The 20081-nt window shown below is 60.2% G+C and overlaps 2 protein-coding genes across 3 annotated transcripts in view; one reads left to right on the forward strand and one right to left on the reverse strand.

Moving 5' to 3' along the window:
• PPP1R37 (protein phosphatase 1 regulatory subunit 37) overlaps nt 1–3881 on the forward strand; it is a 37119-nt gene extending 33238 nt beyond the window's left edge. For both annotated transcript variants that reach the window (XM_052655571.1, XM_052655572.1), the window contains exons 8-13: nt 957–1069; nt 1700–1841; nt 1950–2116; nt 2212–2950; nt 3283–3373; nt 3458–3881. In XM_052655571.1, the coding sequence (XP_052511531.1) occupies nt 957–1069; nt 1700–1841; nt 1950–2116; nt 2212–2950; nt 3283–3365 (1244 nt within the window). In that variant the 3' untranslated portion in view covers nt 3366–3373; nt 3458–3881. The remainder of the gene's footprint in view (nt 1–956; nt 1070–1699; nt 1842–1949; nt 2117–2211; nt 2951–3282; nt 3374–3457) is intronic.
• Nucleotides 3882–11520: 7639 nt separating this feature from the next.
• On the reverse strand, nt 11521–18050 carry NKPD1 (NTPase KAP family P-loop domain containing 1). Its single transcript, XM_052656972.1, has 4 exons — nt 17951–18050; nt 16647–17096; nt 14685–14816; nt 11521–13331 (listed from the first exon to the last, which is right to left on the reverse strand). Exons 1-4 carry the CDS (start codon nt 18048–18050, stop codon nt 11521–11523), a joined length of 2493 nt encoding a protein of 830 aa, XP_052512932.1.
• Nucleotides 18051–20081: the final 2031 nt, after the last annotated feature.

The following is a 20081-nucleotide window of genomic DNA, read 5'->3' on the forward strand; positions in this document are numbered from 1 at the left end:
AACCAGCCATTTAAACAGCCTAGGGGAGAATCCAGGCAGAGAATACCAAGTGCTGAGATCTGAGGTGGGAAGGAGCTTATGCATGCATGCTCGGTCACTTCAGTCATGTCCTACTCTTTATGACCCCATGGACTATAGCTAGCCAGGCTCCTCTGTCCATGGAATTTTCCAGGCAAGAATACTAGAATGGGTTGCCATGCCCTTCTCCAGAGGATCTTCCTGACCCAGGGATCAAACCCCCATCTCCTGCATTGCAGGCAGATTGTTTTACTGCTTAAACCATCGGGAAAACCTGGGAAAGAGCTTAGATGTTAGATATCTGGGGGGAAGAGCCCCAGTGAGCCCGAAGGTGAGTGAGCAGTGAAGAGGGACTAGTCACAGGGCCTTGTCAGTGGGAGGAATTTGATTTCATCCTGGCTCACTGTCGAGCAGAGTCCCAGGGGAGGGAGGTGCAGGATGGGGCAACAAGTCCAGCGCCTTCCTCCAGGGCATCTGGCCCTGGACACCATGATTACTGAGCACCTACCACATTCAGGGCCTGTTGGCTCCTGGTTCACAGCGATGAGTGAGGCAGAGGTCTCTGTCTCGGGAGAGACAAAGCCAAGATACATGAGTAATGTCTGTTAGATGGTGAGACATGCGGTGAAGAGAAGCAAGCCACGATGGTGGACAGAGCTGTCTGCTGAGGGTAGGCTGGCCAGGACTGTCCTGTGAGCAGGCGAGATTTGAGTGAAGATCTGAGACAGGTGGAGGAGTCCTTCATCTACTTAGCCAGAGGACGAATGATCCCTGGGGTTGGGAAGTTGTGTGTGCCAGGTCCCAGGTAGTGGGGCCAGAGCCTGTGGGGCTAGACAGGCCGGGGCGGGGCTTTCTGAGCACTCTCAGCTGGCTTTTGGCCAGCATCCCCCGGGGAGACTCCCCGACCACCGGCAAGACTTGCCCACGGGCCTCCCCAGGTCTGGCCTACATCTGCGAGGGCCTTAAGGAGCAGAGGAAGGGGCTGACGACCCTGGTGCTGTGGAACAACCAGCTCACGCACACGGGCATGGCTTTCCTGGGCATGACGCTGGTGAGTCGGCTGGAGAGGGAGGGGGCAGCGTGGCCCCTCCAGCACCTCCCCCGTCCCCCTTCTTCCTCCTCGTCCGCGGTCTCGGCTCATCCTGCCAGTTGGGGAACCTGGCCTCTCCTGCCAGCCCTGTTTGGTCTCTGCTCCGGCTCCTGCTCCCTCTTTCTCTGAGGAGGGCAGCCCTTCCTTCATTGCTTCTCCACACCCAGCACCACAGCCTAGTACAAGACAGTGCCTTGTGCCAGGGGAAACCGTTTTGTCTAGAAAGTTAGCATTCCTGGAAGTCTTCAGTAAGTCTTGAATCTCTTCATCACATGGTATTCAAAGCAAGCCCACAGGGTACAAGGCCTCAGACCCAAGTTAAGAATTACCCACAGCCAGGCCTGTGCTCAGAGCCCTCAGGAGGCTGGCGAGGTCAGAGCGTGGGCCTGGGGCTGTGGGGTGGCTGGACGCTCGGAGGGCTGAGTAGTGGACGGGGCAGCTGGCACTTGGGAGATTTCTGCGTACATGAGGGATTCGGCCCAAAGCAGGAAGGTGCCGGTGCTCGGACTGGGGGCACTGCCAAGGAGAGCCTGCCTCTTTCCTGACTGGCTTGCTGGGCCTTTCCTGGCTCTTGTGCGCCAATCCCTCCAGCCGCACACACACAGCCTGGAGACACTGAACCTGGGCCACAACCCCATCGGGAATGAGGGCGTGCGGAACCTCAAGAACGGCCTCATCGGCAACCGCAGCGTGCTGCGCCTCGGCCTGGCCTCCACCAAGCTCACGTGCGAGGGTAGGGTGCAGGGGATGGTGGGGCAGGGGATGGTGGGGCTGGGGCGGGGGGCGGGGGGCGGCCAGCCGAGTGTGGGCCCGTGGCCAGCCCCTGCGGTCCCCCTCCCAGGCGCGGTGGCGGTGGCGGAGTTCATCGCCGAGAGCCCCCGCCTCCTGAGACTGGACCTTCGGGAGAACGAGATCAAGACAGGCGGGCTCATGGCACTGTCGTTGGCCCTCAAGGTGAACCACTCGCTGCTGCGTCTGGACCTCGACCGTGAGCCCAAGAAGGAGGCGGTGAGCGGGCTCTTCCCTGCCGGCAGGGGTGGGCCGCGGACCGGCTGTGGGCAGGCCAGCCAGAGCCCGAGCCCGGCCCGCTCCTCTGCCTGCAGGTGAAGAGCTTCATCGAGACCCAGAAGGCGCTGCTCGCTGAGATCCAGAACGGCTGCAAGCGCAACTTCGTGCTGGCGCGGGAGCGGGAGGACAAGGAGCAGCGGCTGCAGCTGTCGGCCTCCATGCCCGAGATCACCGTCACCGAGCCCCAGCCCGACGACGAGCCCCGGGAGGAGCCTGCTGCCGAGGCGCAGGAGAACGGGGCGCCGGGCCCCAACCCCGGGCCGGACTCAGACTCAGACTCAGACTCTGAGGGGGAGGACGGGGACGAGGCGGATGGGGAGAGGGCCGAGGCCCCCTGCCCCGCCCTGGTGCCCCCCACGGACTCCCTGGGCCCTGGGGACAGGAGCCCCCCAGGCTGCCCCTCCTCCCCCGCCGAGCAGCGCATCTCCGTGTCCAGCCCGGGCTGGGGCCACAAGGTGTTTGTGGTGACCCGGGTGGAGAGTCCACCCGAGAGGGCAGAGCCTCCTGTGCCCCCCGCCCCTCCTGCCACCTCCGCCCCTCCTGGTCCTGCGTCCCCGCCCGCCTCAGCCTCCCCCCCACCCTCACCTTTCCTGACGCCCACTGAGGCTGCCAGCACTCCGGACCCTGGGCCACCTGAGTCCCAGCCACCGCTGGAGCCGCCCCAGGTGGGGCCACCATTGCCCAACGGCCTGAAGCCTGAGTTCGCCCTGGCACTGTCCCCAGAGCCGCCCCCAGGGCCTGAGGCCAAGGTGGGAAGCTGTGGCCTGGAACACGGTGAGAGGCGCCCTGGGGCTGGGTGGCGGGGCCCCTGGGTGCTGTGTGTGACCCTGGGCAAGCATCCACCCGTGGGGTGCCTCAGTTACCCCTTGAAGAAAGTGGACCTTGACAGGGACGAGTGGGACTGGGTTCTCGGTCCCCGCCATACTCCCTGGGGTCCCTGGGAGCCCCTTGGGGGTGGGGCATGTCAGGTCTGCTGACTGGAGCCTGAGGGTCTCAGTGGCCCCCGGACCTCTGCTCCCTTAGGAGTCTGGCTCAGGCAGGGCTCCTGCCCCCAGCCCTCCCACCTGACTGGAGGCCGCCCACCCTTCTCCCCTGACCCCCCACAGAACTGAGCTGCTCCAAGAACGAGAAGGAGCTCGAAGAGCTGCTCCTGGAAGCCAGTCAGGAATCTGGGCAGGAGACACTGTGACGCTTTAGGTGCGGGCCGGGGGGCCAGGGGGCCGGGGGGCCGGTGGCAGAGCCCCGGCTCTGACAGGCTCTCCACCTTCTCTCCTCCCGAAGCTCCCTGTTACCCGTCGGTCTTCGAAGAGCTGAGGCCAGAGCCATGAGAATCTGCTCACCCTCACCCCCAGCCTTCTGAGGCCCGGGACACCAGAGGGTGGGGGCCTTCCTGGGACCCTCGCCCACCCGCCCACACAGCAACACTACACGGGGTGCAGGAGCTTCAGGGGTGGCCCTCCCCGCCCTGACTGAAGCACTTCTATTTATGTGTCGACACTCGAAGACTCTGGGCTAGGGGTGGAAGGGAGGAGGAAGTGGACGCGGTCTCCAAAGTCATGGGGCTCATGAGGCCCCAGCGCCTCTTCCCAGGGGCCCATTTGGCCAGGCTTGCCCCATCGAGGGCAGGAGTCCTAGGTGGTGGCGGGATGGCCCCCCGGGGCCCCGGGTGCGGGACCAGGCCGGAGGCATGGCTTGGGAGGGGCGGTGAGCGGTGGTGGTGGTGGTGGTGGTGGTGGTGGTGGTGGTGGTGGTGGTTGGACTTGGTGGAGCAGCCCCAGGCAGGGTGAGGGCCTGGGCTGGGGTGGGTGGGGGGAGACGGGAGCCGAGGATCAGAGCTTTCTTTATCTTAAGTGCAATAAATCTTTCAGGGAGCTGGGGTGGGGAGCAGCCAGGGCTTGGAGACCCTGCTGTCCCGGCCACGTGAGGCTGCGCCCTGAGAGGCACTACAACCCGGGGTGGGGGTACGTGGGGGTGGAGGGGGGTGGGCAGAGGGCGGGGGAGGGGCTGCTCCTGTCGGTGCAACTCTGTTCACACCTTTTCTAATAAACCAGAGCTGGGTTCCCCGTTTGCCTGCTCTCTGCTTGCGCTGATCCTGGGTCTCCACTGTGGGGGCTCCGGGCAGAGGGAGGGGAGGGCAGGGGCGTGACAGGTCCCGGCTGCGGAGCATCCATGGGGATGTGTGGAGGCCATCCTGGAGGAGAGCCCCGAGGTGGGACAGGCAGGAGCTGGGTCTTCCCACCACAGCCTCCACGCCGGCGCCCCTTCCTCAGGAGCCCAGGCTCCTCTGTGACACAGCCAGTTCATCCCTGCTTCCACTCCCCTCTCTTCCGAGGAAATGCCTTCCGAATACCTCCCAGCTTCAGGTCCAGCTTGGGTTCAGAGGTCATTGCTCTGCCCAGTCAGACTCTGTGACCCCCACAGACTATAGCCACCCAGGCTCCTCCGTCCATGGGACTTCCCAGGCAGGAATACCCGAATGGGTTGCCATTCCCTTCTCCAGGGACTCTTCCCGACCCAGGGATTGAATCTGGGTCTCTGGCATTGCAGGCAGGTTCTTTACTGCCTGAACCACCAAGGAAGTGGGCCAAGGAGAATGGACAGCCCAGCCCCGTCAGCCCCAGACATCCTGGGAGGAGGACGCCTGCCCTCGGAGCCCGGCGGTCGCCTGGTCACTGCCCACAGGCACCGAGGTGCAGCTGGAGGGCTGTCGGGCACGCACTTCTGGGAAATCTGAGTCTCACCTTTCAGAAAAGGTGAGAACCACTTCAGGGGAAGGCCTTCACACCTGCTCCTTTGCTGTGTGGGAGGCCGGTTCAGGTCAGGAAGAGGTGCGGTGAGAAAACGAGAGTCACAGCATTGATGACCAGGAGCCCCTTCCATTCGTATGCAAACTGGGGGGTCTTCTGCCCCAGTTGCCTGAGCGACTGGGATGAACACCTTGAGTCACCAACCACTGCGGTGTCCTAACTGTCCTTAGGGCAGCCGCAGCTGGGACTCCCTCTCATTTGGGCAAAGGGCTGGGGGAAGCCATGTACACTGGTCACCAGCCCGTGGCACCCGCCCCACTGGCAGCCAGGGAGACACCCACACAGTGTCCAGGTTCCGGGCTGTGGGCAGCATCATCCTCTGACATACAGCTGTGACCAGGTGGGGGACGAGCCCCTCCAGGCTGCCCTACCTCCAGCCCCCGCTTCCTGGGGAGACCCAGGAAGGCGAAGTTTCTTTCAAAGTGCTGAGAAACCACAGTCCTCTGCCAAGTTGAGGTATTGTCAGTACAGCCCCCTAAAAATCACAGTAGGTTTTTGGTGAAATTTAGCCATTGCCCAGGAGTCAACCCCGGTGGGGGCTTTTGGTCCTTACATCAGTGTTGGGTGCTCATCCATCCCCTTTACTGTCTGCCTCCACCTCCAGGCCAGGTGATTAACAGACTGGGCTGAGGAGGGCATGTGGGGAAGGAGCCTATGCCTCGTGGGGTGCCTGGGAATGTCTGGAGTCCTCTTCCCAGCCTTGTCCCTGCCCTTCACTTCAGCTTGTAGTTAGGAATTCAGGGTTGAATTGTGACCCTCCCCCAGACCTCGGATGGGACTTTAGAAATGGGGTCTTTATCAAGGTATTCAAGTTAAAATGAGGTTGTAGGATGGGCCCTGATCCAATATGAAAAGGGAGAATTTGGAGACAGGGGCAGACATACTCACAGGGAAGATGTAAGGACACCAGAGGCCTTGTGAGGATGGAGGGCTTATGGCACAACCACAAGCCAAGGATGCCAGAAGCTCGAAGAGGCGAGGAAGGGCTCCCTTTCCAGGTTTCTGAGGGGCATGGCCCTGACAGCTCCTTGATTTTGGACTTCTGACTTCCAGAACTGCAAGGAAATAAACCTCTGCTGTTCTAAGCTACTCAGTTCAGTTCAGTTCAGTCGCTCAGTCATGCCCGACTCTCTGTGACCCCATGAATCGCAGCACGCCAGGCCTCCCTGTCCATCACCATCTCCTGGAGTTCACTCAGACTCACATCCGTCGAGTCCCTGATGCCATCCAGCCATCCCATCTTCTGTCGTCTCCTCCTCCTGCCCCCAATCCCTCCCAGCATCAGGGTCTTTTCCAATGAGTCAACTCTTCGCATGAGGTGGCCAAAGTATTGGAGCTTCAGCTTCAGCATCATTCCTTCCAAAGAAATCCTAGGGCTGATCTCCTTCAGAATGGACTGGTTGGATCTCCTTGCAGTCCAAGGGACTCTCAAGAGTCTTCTCCAACACCACAGTTCGAAAGCATCAATTCTTCGGCGCTCAGCCTTCTTCACAATCCAACTCTCACATCCATACATGACCACAGGAAAAACCATAGCCTTGACTAGACGGACCTTAGTCAGCAAAGTAATGTCTCTGCTTTTGAATATACTCTCTAGGTTGGTCATAACTTTTCTTCCAAGGAGTAAGCGTCTTTTGATTTCATGGCTGCAGTCACTATCTGCAGTGATTTTGGAGCCCCCCAAAATAAAGTCTGACACTGTTTCCACTGTTTCCCCATCTATTTCCCATGAAGTGATGGGACCAGATGCCATGATCTTAGTTTTCTGAATGTTGAGCTTTAAGCCAACTTTTTCACTCTCTTTTACTTTCATCAAGAGGCTTTTTAGCTCCTCTTCACTTTCTGCCATAAAGGTGGTGTCATCTGCATATCTGAGGTTATCGATATTTCTCCTGGCAATCTTGATTCCAGCTTGTGTTTCTTTAAGTCCAGCGTTTCTCATGATGTACTCTGCATAGAAGTTAAATAAGCAGGGTGACCATATATAGCCTTGACGTACTCCTTTTCCTATTTGGAACCAGTCTGTTGTTCCATGTCCAGTTCTAACTGTTGCTTCCTGACCTGCATACAGATTTCTCAAGAGGCAGGTCAGGTGGTCTGGTATTCCCATCTATTTCAGAATTTTCCACAGTTTATTGTGATCCACACAGTCAAAGGCTTTGGCATAGTCAATAAAGCAGAAATAGATGTTTTTCTGGAACTCTCTTGCTTTTTCCATGATCCAGCGGATGTTGGCAATTTGATCTCTGGTTCCTCTGCCTTTTCTAAAGCCAGCTTGAACATCAGGGAGTTCACGGTTCACGTATTGCTGAAGCCTGGCTTGGAGAATTTTGAGCATAACTTTACTAGCATGTGAGATGAGTGCAATTGTGTGGTAGTTTGAGCATTCTTTGGCATTGCCTTTCTTTGGGATTGGAATGAAAACTGACCTTTTCCAGTCCTGTGGCCACTGCTGAGTTTTCCAAATTTGCTGGCATATTGAGTGCAGCACTTTCACAGCATCATCTTTCAAGATTTGAAACAGCTCAACTGGAATTCCATCACCTCCACTAGCTTTGTTCATAGTGATGCTCTCCAAGGCCCACTTGACTTCACATTCCAAGATGTCTGGCTCTAGATTAGTGATCACATCATCATCATTATCTGGGTCGTGAAGATCTTTTTTGTACAGTTTTTCCATGTATTCTTGCCACCTCTTCTTAATATATTCTGCTTCTGTTAGGTCCATACCATTTCTGTCCTTCATTGAGCCCATCTTTGCATGAAATGTTCCCTTGGTATCTCTAATTTTCTTGAAGAGATCTCTAGTCTTTCCCATTCTGTTGTTGTCCTCTATTTCTTTGCATTGATGGCTGAAGAAGGCTTTTTTATCTCTTCTTGCTATTCTTTGGAACTCTGCATTCAAATGCTTATATCTTTCCTTTTCTCCTTTGTTTTTCACCTCTCTTCTTTTCACAGCTATTTGTAAGGCCTCCCCACACAGCCATTTTGCTTTTTTGCATTTCTTTTCCATGGGGATGGTCTTGATCCCTGTCTCCTGTACAATGTCACGAATCTCATTCCATAGTTCATCAAGCACTCTCTATCAGATCTAGTCCCTTAAATCTATTTCTCACTTCCACTGTATAATCATAAGGGATATGATTTAGGTCATACCTGAATGGTCTAGCGGTTTCCCCTACTTTCTTCAATTTGAGTCTGAATTTGGTAATAAAGAGTTCATGATCTGAGCCACAGTCAGCTCCTGGTCTTGTTTTTGTTGACTGTATAGAGCTTCTCCATCTTTGGCTGCAAAGAATATAATCAATCTGATTTTGGTGTTGACCATCTGGTGATGTCCATGTGTAGAGTCTTCTCTTGTGTTGTTGGAAGAGGGTGTTTGCTATGACCAGTGGATTTTCTTGGCAAAACTCTATTAGTCTTTGCCCTGCTTCATTCCACATTCCAAGGCCAAATTTGCCTGTTACTCCAGGTGTTTCTTGACTTCCTACTTTTGCATTCCAGTCCCATATAATGAAAAGGACATCTTTTTTGGGTGTTAGTTCTAAAAGGTCTTGTAGGTCTTCATAAAACCGTTCAACTTCAGCTTCTTCAGCGTTACTGGTTGGGGCATAGACTTGGATAACTGTGATATTGAATGGTTTGCCTTGGAGACGAACAGAGATCATTCTGTCGTTTTTGAGATTGCATCCAAGTACTGCATTTCAGACTCTTTTGTTGACCATGATGGCTACTCCATTTCTTCTGAGGGATTCCTGCCCACAGTAGTAGATATAATGGTCATCTGAGTTAAATTCACCTATTCCAGTCCATTTTAGTTCGCTGATTCCTAGAATGTCGACGTTCACCCTTGCCATCTCTTGTCTGACCACTTCCAATTTGCCTTGATTCATGGACCTGACATTCCAGGTTCCTATGCAATATTGCTCTTTACAGCATCGGATCTTGCTTCTATCACCAGTCACATCCACAACTGGGTGTTGTTTTTGCTTTGGCTCCATCCCTTCATTCTTTCTGGAGTTATCTCTCCACTGATCTCCAGTAGCATATTGGGCACCTAATGACTTGGAGAGTTCCTCTTTTGGTATCCTATCATTTTGCCTTTTCATACTGTTCATGGGAGTATTTAGTTATAGCAGCCCCAGGAGACTAGTAGACCAGTTCTGCACTGCTCCTGATTTTCTGACTTTTAGGAGTCTTGGATCTTGAAGGTAGATCCCTTTGGCCAAGGTTGTTTTTTTTTTTTTTTTAAAGGCTAAGGGGTCTTAGTTCCTTGATCAAAGATCAAACCTTGGCCCTCAGCAGTGAGCCTCAGAGCCCTAACCACTGGACCACCGGGGAAGTCCCTGACCAAGTATTTCTTTCCTTTGCCTTCAGCCATCCAAGCATCACCCAAGCTTGTTGTGAACACACGAATCCTTCACAACAGCTTGACATTGTACCAAATCTTAAAAGACCTCAATGCCCTAAAGTGGGAGATATTTATTTTCATGCACGTGGGCATTCCGGGTGGCAGACAGCTATTCTCCATGAAGTGACTCTCAGAAGCCAGGACCCTGCCCTCTGGTGGCTCTGCCATCCCTGGGTCCTCAGGAGACCCTGCGTGCAGCAGGCTGGCCGAGGAGGAGAGCGGAGAAAAGGCAAGCCTGCCTCTTAAGTCGTTGCCATGATGGGAAAAAACGCACACTTCCATCCACTCCCTTGTAGGCACCAGTTCCCAGCAAAAGCCCCACACTAAAGAAGATCTGTGAATGCCGGGGGACAGGGAGCCATCTTGGCCACACCCAGCCCCTCTGATATCCTCTTTTGGTTTTCTTTTAATGTTTTTTTTAGTCTCTGAAAACTCTAGTTTTGCCAGGCACATGGCCAGAATCTAAGATAAAACTGGGCAACGGTTTGACCACTGCTGCATACCCTGTTACAGGGAACAGCTTCCTCTGGTGGGAGGGCGGGGGGCGGTCCTTAGTCCTACCCCTGACTTCTGTCTACAGGTTGGTTCTGCCTCCCCAGCATCCCGCTCCTGGGGCCAGTTTGTTCACAGCCTAGACTCTGCCCAAGCCAAGTGGGCTGAGGAAGCAGAAGGGAAGGGAAGCATGCTGCCTGCAGCGGCACATCTACGGAAACACCTGTCTAAAGCGTCAGGAGGACCCTGTCTCTCTCCTCGGCAGCTCCTCTTGAGCAGGCTCTCCCCCCTGCTGTTGGAAAACAGCTCAGCACACCTGGGGTTTATGCTACCAGTTCAGCCTTGCCAGGACTGCCAGTGCTGCAGTCCTGGCAGCTCCTTTTAAGTCACAGGCTGATTCTCTCTGCCCCATGTCCACTCTGAAGCAGTTATTGGCCAGGGATGTTGGGGTGCTGCACCCAACCTTGGAGCTATGGCATGAGGGCAGTACCCGCACTAGGCTGCCTGGTCTGGAGGTGGGTGTCTTCACAGAGCTCCTGGCTTCCTCTGGGACTGCCCTCTTGGCTCTTAGGGCCCTGCCCGCCACCCCCCACCCCCCCAGCCATTGAACTGGGCCAGGCACACCATAGCCTCAGCTTGTGGCTCTTTGACCAGTGAGAACTGGGAAGCTGCCCAGAGGAGTGGTGCCCCTAGCCTGGGTCTCTGTCCCTAAGATGGAAAGGAAGCTGGTGAGCCATGATGCAGGGGCTGGCCCTAGGAGGGCCCCACTTTAGCTCCACGTGCCCCATCTCTGTGCCTCAACTTCCCCGTCCTCCTCAAGAGGCTCATCCAGTGGGCCTGGAGTGACCCGTAAGGCAGGCACCCCCGCCCCCCCGGACAGTTAGTTATCCGGGAGAGGCAGTGCCACCAGCTCCTCCAGACTGCAGTGCCAGCAAAGCCTAATTAACCCATTATGCCAGGGGAGGAGCCACCCCTAGTGGAGCAGCCTGCTGAGCTCACTGGGGACACCACCCTCGGAAGTGCCAGCTCCTGCCCTGCCCACGGAGGGGCAAGCTCAGGTGTGGGGACAGGGACCTGGATCCCCTGAGGCCTGGGTGCGCTCCACTGAGTCAAGAAGCACATCCGTCTGGCCCTCATCGCCCCTGCCTCCGCAGCCGTGCCTGTCGCCCCCGCAGCCCCTCCCGCCTCCGGGATGTCAGCTGAGCCTGCCCGACTCCCTGGGAAAGCAGTAGACCTGGCAGAACAAGGCAGGCCTGGTGCCCAGTCCTCAGTGAGCTAGGGAAGCCAGGGCCATCTCTGCTTCTCAGCTTCCCTGCTCTCATCAAGGAAGACCATTCGGGGGCTTTCACATTTTCATTTATTGCACTTGAACCCTGATTTCCTCATGGGTCCTTCTGCCCAGCTCTCAGACACACACGCTGTCCCATTCCTGGTGGCCATGGCTTAGGGCTCTCCCTGGCTCACAGATTCATCTGGGAAATATGGGCACCACAGGCCCCACTCTGGACACCGGCCCCCGGGTCTTGAGCCCTGCCAGGCCCCCTACACTCTCATCTGGGCAGATGCAAGTGTTGTGCCCAGAAGTCTTACATTCAAGGCCCACCTGGGCTGGATTGCCCCTGAGTCAAAGGCGCTCAAGCCATGAGTCTGGGCTTGCCCCCCTGAGCCCAGTCCCGGGGTTGGTGGGCTTCGCTGGCATGCACAGGGGCGTGCCCTGCAGGGTGGCCTGCTTGGGCCGCCCTAGGGGCGTGGTTGGCTCCGTTGACGGCGTGGGGGGTGTCGCGGGCAGGGGACTTGGGCGGGCTGGGCGGCTTGAGCGCGCTGACAGCCCGGATGAGGCCCATGCGGCGTCGGATGGAGTGGTCCAGGTTGACGGTGCAGCGCAGGAGGCTCTGAGCCTCGGCCACGGTGAAAGGGAAGTCGGCGCCCAGGAAGCGCTCGAAAAGCTCGGGGTCGCCGTCCAGGTCCAGCACGTTCTGCAGCGGCTTGGTCATGGTGTGCAGCTCACGGCTGTGGTCGCTGAACACGTCCCAGAGGCGCGCGCGGGCCTCGGGCGCGCCCCCGGCCTGCTGCCGGTCCTCCAGGCACTGCAGGGCCCAGCTGAGGCGGCACGGCCACTGGTTGGCGAGCACGACCCAAGCCACAGCCTGGCGCGGCGAGGGGCCCCCGAAGTCCCCCTGTTGCTGCTGCAGCAGGCGCACGGTGATGGGCACGGTGTTGACGATGCGCCGCATGGACACCACGTTGTCGGGCACGTACTCGTAGAGGCAGTCGCGCTCGTCGTGCAGGCAGAAGAGCGCTTCGCGGATGCGACGCGCCGCCTCGGCGTCGATGCGGCTCTGCTCACGCTCGCCCCACCCCTGCGTCTGCACCTCCAGGAGCTGCGCGCCCTCGCTGCCCCTGGCCCCGACCCCGCCCGGCGGCCGCAGCTTGCGCGTTATCTCGCGATAGAGCAGGTCGTCACGGCTCTGCACAGCGTCCTGGAGGAACTGCAGCTTGGTGCGGCGGCCCATGATGGGCACCGAGAAGGGCAGCGTGACGGTGCGGTTGAGGAAGAGGTAGCCGTTGTCGGCCGTGCCCTTCATGGAGCCGGCGCTCTCGAGGCACGCGGCCAGGATGCTGGGGTCCACCACCAGGATGAAGATGAAGGGCGCATGGCTGTCAGACAGCAGCGTGTTGATGGCGTTGAGCACGCCCACCACGCGCTCGGGGTAGCACGTGTCCAGCCCGGTGACCTCGAGCACGACGCGCAGCCGGCGCCGCTGGTAGATCTCCAGGAAGCACAGGAAGTCGGTGAGCAGCTCCACCTCCTTCTTCACTTCGCACATGAAGCCCAGCTGGCTGCCGAACTTCTCGCGCGACACCAGCCGCTCGATCTTCTTGCGCTGGCTCACAAACAGGTGCTTGCCCACCGAGTACACGGCCATGAGCAGCCCGGAGCCCGACAGCGTGGTGGCCGCGCCGCCAAACACCCGGAGCAGGCTGCTGTTGCTGGCGCGGTGGCTCAGCGAGCGGGCACCCACCGACAGGTAGAGCAGCCCCACGCCCAGGCTGAGCACAGCCAGCAGCGCCAGCAGCGCCAGGCACACGCGGTGCCGGCACTGCCACTCGCGCTGGTGGAAGCCCGGCGTCGTGGCCGCCTTCGTGCCCAGCACCGAGTACACGCTAAAGGGCAGAGCGCCGTATTGGTGGCGGATGCCCTCGCACAGCGTGGTCACCAGGCCGGCCCATAGCTTGTCGGTGCCCGCGTACTGCCAGGCGCTGAAGCGGATGAAGAGGAACTTGACGTTCTTGCGCCGCAGGTGCACCTCGGTGATGATGGGCTGCAGGAACACCAGGTACCACAGCAGCTTCGGGAAGGCCCAGCCCCGCACGGGCCGCGGCCGCCACTGCACGCGCTCCAGCTCCTCGGTCTCGCGTTGGGCTGCCTCTTGCTGCATCAGCGCTGCGGGGACCGAGGGCGCCGGGGCGGGGAGGGGGGGCGATGTGAACCGGCTCAGACCAGCACGGGGGCCTGGATGTTAGGGAGCCCGGGGCCATCCCCAAGCACTGGGCAGGTGCACAAGGGTGGAAGGAGAGGCCTGGAGCCAGGCTTGAACAGGGGAGGGTCCGAGGTGGGGAGGTGGGATGGGGGGGTCAGAAATAGAGCCCCCGGAGGAGAGAGGATGGGTTGGGGCAGCCAGGTGCTGAGGAAGGGAAATGCAGGGCCGCAAGGATACCCCCTGGCTCCCATTTTCCTGGCTTACTGCCCATCCTCCAGCTCTCAGCTCAGCTGTCACCTCTTCCAGGAAGCTTTCCCTGAGACCCAAGCTGGGTCAGGTGACCCTGAGCTCCTCTACTGCAGCCCTGCCCATACTGGGTCCTCCCTGTCTGGGGACAGGTCTGTCTCTTGCGCTGGTCTGTGAGCCCAGGAAGGGCAGGGCCCCGGTTGTTTTGGCCACCCCGCGTCCCTTGGGTGCTGGGAGAATGTCTAGAGGACTGGATCGTGAGAGGTTGGGGGCAGGACCTTCCTGCTGGGAGGGTGAGTGAGTGAACCAGAAGCTTTGTTTGCTTTTGCCTTTTGGCCAGATCTTTTCCCCTCCCAGGACCCTGTTTTTCGCTCTGTGACAATAAGATGTGGGCTTGTTTAGCTCCCCAGGGCTGGGCACACAGGGGTGAGTCACCTCCGGTTTCTCTGACAGTGACTGGGGCTGGGGGCTGAGCTGCAGCAGGGTTTGAACCTGCTCGTGTTTTCAGTTAACAGTTCTGTCTGGGGTCTTGTGGGTATCCGGCCCTGGGCCCGGGCTGGGGAGAAGAGATGGGCCTGAGGAGCACAGAGCCCAGGAGGGACTCGGCAAGAGCCTACAGCCTTGGCGAGGAACCTGGGCTTCCTCCCGAGGGTGCTGGGAAGCCATGGGAGACTTCTGAGCAGGGGAAGGACAGGGCTAGATGTGTGTTTTATTTTTTGTTGTTATTTGCTTAACTTTTGGACTGCTGCTCGTGGCATGTGAGGTCTTAGAGTTCCCTGACCAGGGATCGAACATGCACCCCATGTCGTGGCAGCATGCAGTCTTAACCACTGGACCACCAGGGATGTCTCGCATCCATATGTATTTTAGAAAGGTTCCTTGCAGTGGATTTGGTGGGGGAGGGGGGCAAAGGCATGGGGAGGGACCTGGTTAATGCTGACTTACAGGCCTCTGGCCTGAGGTCGACTGACCTCAGGGGCAAGCAGGTCTTGGGGAAGCCTGGGGCGGGGCAGGGACCCAAGGCTCCATTTCCCTTAATCCCTCTCCCCGGAACACCTGCAAGTCCTCACCTGTGATCTTGTCCAGCATCATGTGCAGGCGGCAGCCAAAGGGGGCATAGAAACCCACGGTCACAGGGACGGGCACATGGCAGAGAGTCTTGGCCAGGCAGCTGCAGTAGACGTCATCCTCTGTCAAGATGTCTGGGGGTGCCGGGGGTGGGGAGGGGAAACCTGAGTCAGCGAGGCTGGCCAGACACCCCTCTCCTCCCCTCTGCCCTCCGCAGTGCTTGCCCTCTCCCTGCACCGCTGGCAACCCCTCCCCATCTCGCAGCTGTGACTCAGGCCAAAGCCCCCAGCAGAGGTTTCTGTGGCCGCAGGCAGCCCCCTCCTCCGGGACCAGATGTGCCCGTCTGGGTCGGAGGGCACCAAAGGGTCTGGTGGAGGCCAGGCCCTCTGTCAATGTCGTGGCCTGGGGTGGCCCTTCAGGGCGCAGCTGTCCTGTCTGAGTCCCGGCACAGGGGCTCAGTGTTGCTACAGCCCACTCTCCAGAGTGGGCCTGCTCTCCCCCTTTGGGCCCCCACTGAACGCCAGTTCTTGGACCCAGAGTTGGAGCGCCAGAAGGGTACAGCTGGGTTGCAGTGGGGGGGCACTGGCCAATCTCGCGGTGCTCAGTGGGGATGACACGCCCGCTTTTATAGAGGGCTCTGGGCTGCATTATTCATCCCTCGCCCAGGGCCAGCGCTGGGCCTGGGGGCACAGCTGGGAGGGCAGGGGGCAGACTAGGGCCAGAGTCAGCTAAGGTGGCAGCCAGGGAGGACCTGAGCCTGCCCTGTCTGGTCACTGGCTGACCTCACCTCACTGAGCCTCTACTTGCCAGTGTGTGAAATGGGCATCATGGCCACGAGGCTCTAGTTTTTCTCTGTTGATGAGGTTGTGCCCGACCTGGAGATGAGCTCAGCCGCGCTCTATTTTCAAAACAGCCCTAGAAACTAGTGTGACTGCCCATGTCTGCTGCCACCTCCCTGGTCAGGCCGCCAGCCCCTCTCGCCTGGGCTCCAGGAGTCAGCTCTCATGTCATGCCCCAGCGTCAGCTCTGGGCCCTCACGGCCCCTGCCTCTCCATGAGAAGGCCGAGCCCTCACTGCGGCCACGAGGTCCGCACAGTCCGGCCGCCCTTGGCCCTCTCGGCCCTATCTGGCCTTCCTCCTCACCTCCCCCGATCCAGCCACAAGCACCTCCTTGTTGGCCCTTGAACTGGCCACCCCAGGCTCAGTGCCTTTGCCATTGACTCAAGAGAACTGCCCCATGTTGCTCAAAGGTCGACTTAATGGGGTCTCGCCTGATGACCCTGCTTAATTTGCAGACCCCATCTCCCCTCCCTGCCTTATCCTTCCCCCAACATGGTTATCACCTGGTGACGCTGTTTTGAACTTTCCTGTTGTTTCCTCTAAACCCGCCTCCCCCAACTGCCTACAGAATGTGAGCTCCATAAGGGCAGCGATCTGTCCGCCCTGCTCCCCGGGGCACTCCCAGAACAGAGCCTGGCACTCCTGTAGGTGTCCATACCTAGTCACAGAATGAATGAATGAGTGAGTGAGTGGCTGGGTGTCACTTGTCAATGTCAGTCACAACCCTGACAGAGGGCCAGCCCCCTCCCGTGGTTGCATTGCTCTCCGAATCTCCCAGGCCGCGCCACACCTTTGGCTGTAGCCGCACACTTGACCCGTCTCCCCCACCCCCGAGCTGGCCAGCAAGCTGGTGCTCATCACCCACTGCCCCAGGTCAGGGGGCTGGTGGAGACAAAGCAGAGCAAGGGTGTCAGCAGAGGGAGAGAGCTGGGGCCAGGGCCCTGGCCTGGCCCGGGACCCTCGGCTCCTGACAGGTGAAGCAGTGGTGGCTGCCCCGAGGCCCAGGGTCGGGGACAAGCGCCCACCAGACAGAGCCCAGACGGAGGGTGAGGAGGGCAGGCCCCAGGCCCAGGCGGGAAGCAAGGTGGCGGGGACAGCCTTGGAGGGGGAGGCTGGGCGAGCACCGAAGCTGTAGGAGGTGAAGCAGCCACAGGCTGCGGGGGCGGGCAGGGGCCGGGCGTCCGTGGGCCTGCTGGGCTCCAGGAGGGTGCCAGCTGCGGAAGGCAGGGCTGGGCCGCCGGTGGCAGGAATGCTGGCCGCAGTGAGTGAGGTGGGGGGCGGCTGGGGGGCACTGGCCGGCTTCACAGGGGCAGCGGTGGTTGCAGGTGGCCGCTTCTGGGCCCCGTGAACAGAGCAGAGACGCTGCTGTGGGGGCTGGGGAGGCGGAGGCTGGGGCTGCCGCCTCTGCTGCTGCTGCTGCTGCTGCTGTGTGGGGGGCTGGGGGCCCCAGCGACAGCCGCCGCGCCCCCCCTGGTGGCCGTGGTAGGCCGGCTGCCGGCATGCCTTGGGGGTTGGCCGACAGGGCTTGTGGGCGCCAGGTGCTGCTGGGTCGTGGCACCCCTGATGACAGCGTCCTGGAAGGAAGGAAGTGGGGGTGACTGGGCCTGGGTCCCCGAGCCCTGAGGGCACTGGCAGGAACCGGGTCAGGTCTTCAGGTGGAGGGGGGCTCAGGAGAAATCGGAAAGATGAGCAGGGGGTGAGAGGGCAGAGGGGCGGCCTTGCCCTGCACTCTCCCGCGGCTGGGGTGGGAAGGAGGGGAGGAGGTGCAGAGGCCTGGGCTTCAGCCAGGTCAGGGACTAGAGTGGGGATGCTGTCCTGGAGTTCCTGCTACCTCAATTCCCCAGTCCTCGGGGTGTCCCCCAGTGCAGGCACTGAGAATACTCCACTGGGAGCTGGCCCGGTTGGTCCAGAGGCCAGAGTGACGGGAGGTGACTGCGGAGAGGGGACAGGGTGGGGACTAGGAAAGGGGGGCTGGGCCTCACACCTGGCTCAGATGAGGCCCTCGGGAAGGGGGCTGCCCTGCGAGGCCCCAAGGAGGCTGAATCACCTGGTGGGCGATAACCACCCCCTCCCCACCCCAAGCAGGAGCACCTGTGGTCACCATGAGAGACTGGACCCCCACTTCCTTCATACACTCATTGTCGGAGGGGGCTTGCCCTCTGACCCCTCCCTCCCACCACATGGCTCCCCCCAGGTGGGGGGCAGTCCCCCTAGGCCTGGTGACTTGGGGAGGAAATTCTTCCCATGCTGGGGGAGGAGAGGCAGGTCAGGTGGGCCTCCCAGGGCCCCCCATGGCACCCTGTGCAGACGCCTCTATGGTGAGTGCTGGTGGTTTTTCTCTCTTGGGGCCTGACGGTCTTCTTCTGCTTGGCCATCCCCCTCAGCCACCCCTCCTTGCTGCTAGGACCCCCCAAAACTGAACGCCTACCTTTTCGGTGCCCCAACTCCGGGTCCAAGAAGTAGCGCTCAGTGGCGATCCGGGGGGGCAGGGCACCCTTGGCAAAGTGGACGGTGCCGTGCTGGTGCATGGTGGCCGGGGGCCTGCTCAGGGAGGGGGCGGGAGGGGCCTGGCTCAGTGCCCAGCAGCCTTGGGTGCCAGCAGCAGAGCCTACCCCCGGGGCGGCTCCCTGAGACCTGCCCTGGATGAGCCCCCTTCCTGATGCTGGGGTCCCCAGGTGGGGTGGAGGTGCTCCTCCAAGGAACACTGGGAGGTCTGGATGGGGTGGGGAGCGGACGGTGAGGCCCCAGGTTGGGCGGTGTTAAGGGGGGTGATCTGGGGTGTTTGGGAGGTTTCCAAGAGGCCGGGACAATGCGGGTGCTGAGCTGAGGTGGGCTGGGAGCTGGTGTGTGGTTGAGTAAAACCAGGGGGAACTAGGTATTGGGGGTTTGTGCTGTGGGATGTGGGGGCTGGCGCCCTTTGAAACCAGCGCAATCAGTGATGAGAGGTGGGAGCAGTGAGCCACCCAGCCAGCGACTGGAGTTTCAGGGCTGGGGCGTTCGGGACGTAATGAGGGGTTGGAGAGAGGGGCATTCTCGGGGAGAAAATGAAATCGGCGTGGTCCAGTCTGGGAGAGGCTGAGAGAGCAAACTAGGGATGATGCGGGGCGGTGGGGGGCACCGGGTTTAAAATGTGAGGCACCCATTTTAAGGACGGGAAGGATGCTGTTCAGAGGTGGCGGGGGGCGGGGGGCACCAAGGCGCGGAGGAAACGGGGTGGTGAGGGTTGGGGACCAGGCGCGTGTCCCCGCCCACCCCACCCCACAGCCCCTGGCCTGGGGTCTCCTGTACCTGAAGGCAGCCTTGCAGCGCCAGCTCCCCGCCCGGCTCTGCGCCAGCCCCTCCGTCCGATAGCGTCAGCGCGGCCCGACTACGGAGCCTGGGACCCGGGAGCCCAGCCGCCTGACCGGTTTGCCCGCCCCGTCCCCGCCCTGTCCCCAGCAAGCCCTCCCAGTCCCCGTCTGCTGCGCTCCACTTTCCAGGACTGGGGGTGCCCCAGGTAAGGCACGGAGACGGCAGGCCTCGGTGCCGCCCAGGGAGGGCCCCGCCACAGGGTCTGCAGGTCTGGGCACCTCGGCCGCGGGCGGGCAGGAAGGAAGCCGGGAGTCCAGGCCCAGGGAAGGAGCGATCCCAACTTCGGGTGCCAGCTCCTCCCAGGCCAGGTGACTTCCCCTCTCTGAGCCTGGCTTCCTCACTGCTGAGTGGACTGGCATCTGGGGCGGCCTCTCGCAGCCGTCGGGAGTCCGCCGAGCCCAGTGCCTGGCACTCGGCAACAGGCTCCAACCAACCCACTTACCGGCCGCTCCAGATGCTTCACATAAAGTGAGGACACGAGAGTTCCTGGCTCGTTAGGAGCCACGCTCGCTGGACATGCTTTTCCCTTTCGGGGCCCAAGACATGGTTTGTGAGATCCGAGGTGCCCAGCCAGGACCCGGCCCCAGCCGTGAGAGCACAGGGTCCTAACCGCTGGACCACCAGGGAACTCCCCACGTGCTTCTCTACAGTAACCCTCTTTCCCTGGACCATGCCCCCGCGGGGCGGGGGTGAGGCCTGCCCTACAGATGAGCAAACAGGACCAACAGAGACCCCTGGCCCAGGTCTTAGGGAGGCCGAGCCGGGCTTTGCAGGCAGCGTTTTGTGCCCGGTAGTGAAGGCGCCTTGCAGATATTCTTGGGGGGTGGGGGTGGGGAGGAGGCATCTTAGATACCTTGGAGGGGGCCCCTCTGCTCTCCAGGGTCCCGTCTCCCTGTGGCTGCTGCTGGGGTGATGGCACCAGCAGAGGCTCCCTCAGGAGGTGGGGGAGGCAACCCCGAGTAGCACCTGGGACGAGAGAGGACACCGACGGGCCCTTCGAGGCGCGCAGTGACCAGACGCCACCCCCTGCAGCCCAGCTATGTCTCCTTCCCTTTTCGCCAGGCCTCCCAGCAGCTTCTTCCTCCCCATCCTCAGGACTCTACCCCCGTCCTGAGCAAGGAGGCCAGGCTGGTATGTCGGAGTCAGGGGTGGGAGGGTCTCTGGGGGCTCCTTCTGGACTGCCGCTGGGCTTCCTGAGGGCAGAGCTG

Source organism: Budorcas taxicolor, chromosome 18, assembly GCF_023091745.1.
Source record: "Budorcas taxicolor isolate Tak-1 chromosome 18, Takin1.1, whole genome shotgun sequence".
NCBI classification, from domain to species: Eukaryota; Metazoa; Chordata; class Mammalia; order Artiodactyla; family Bovidae; genus Budorcas; species Budorcas taxicolor.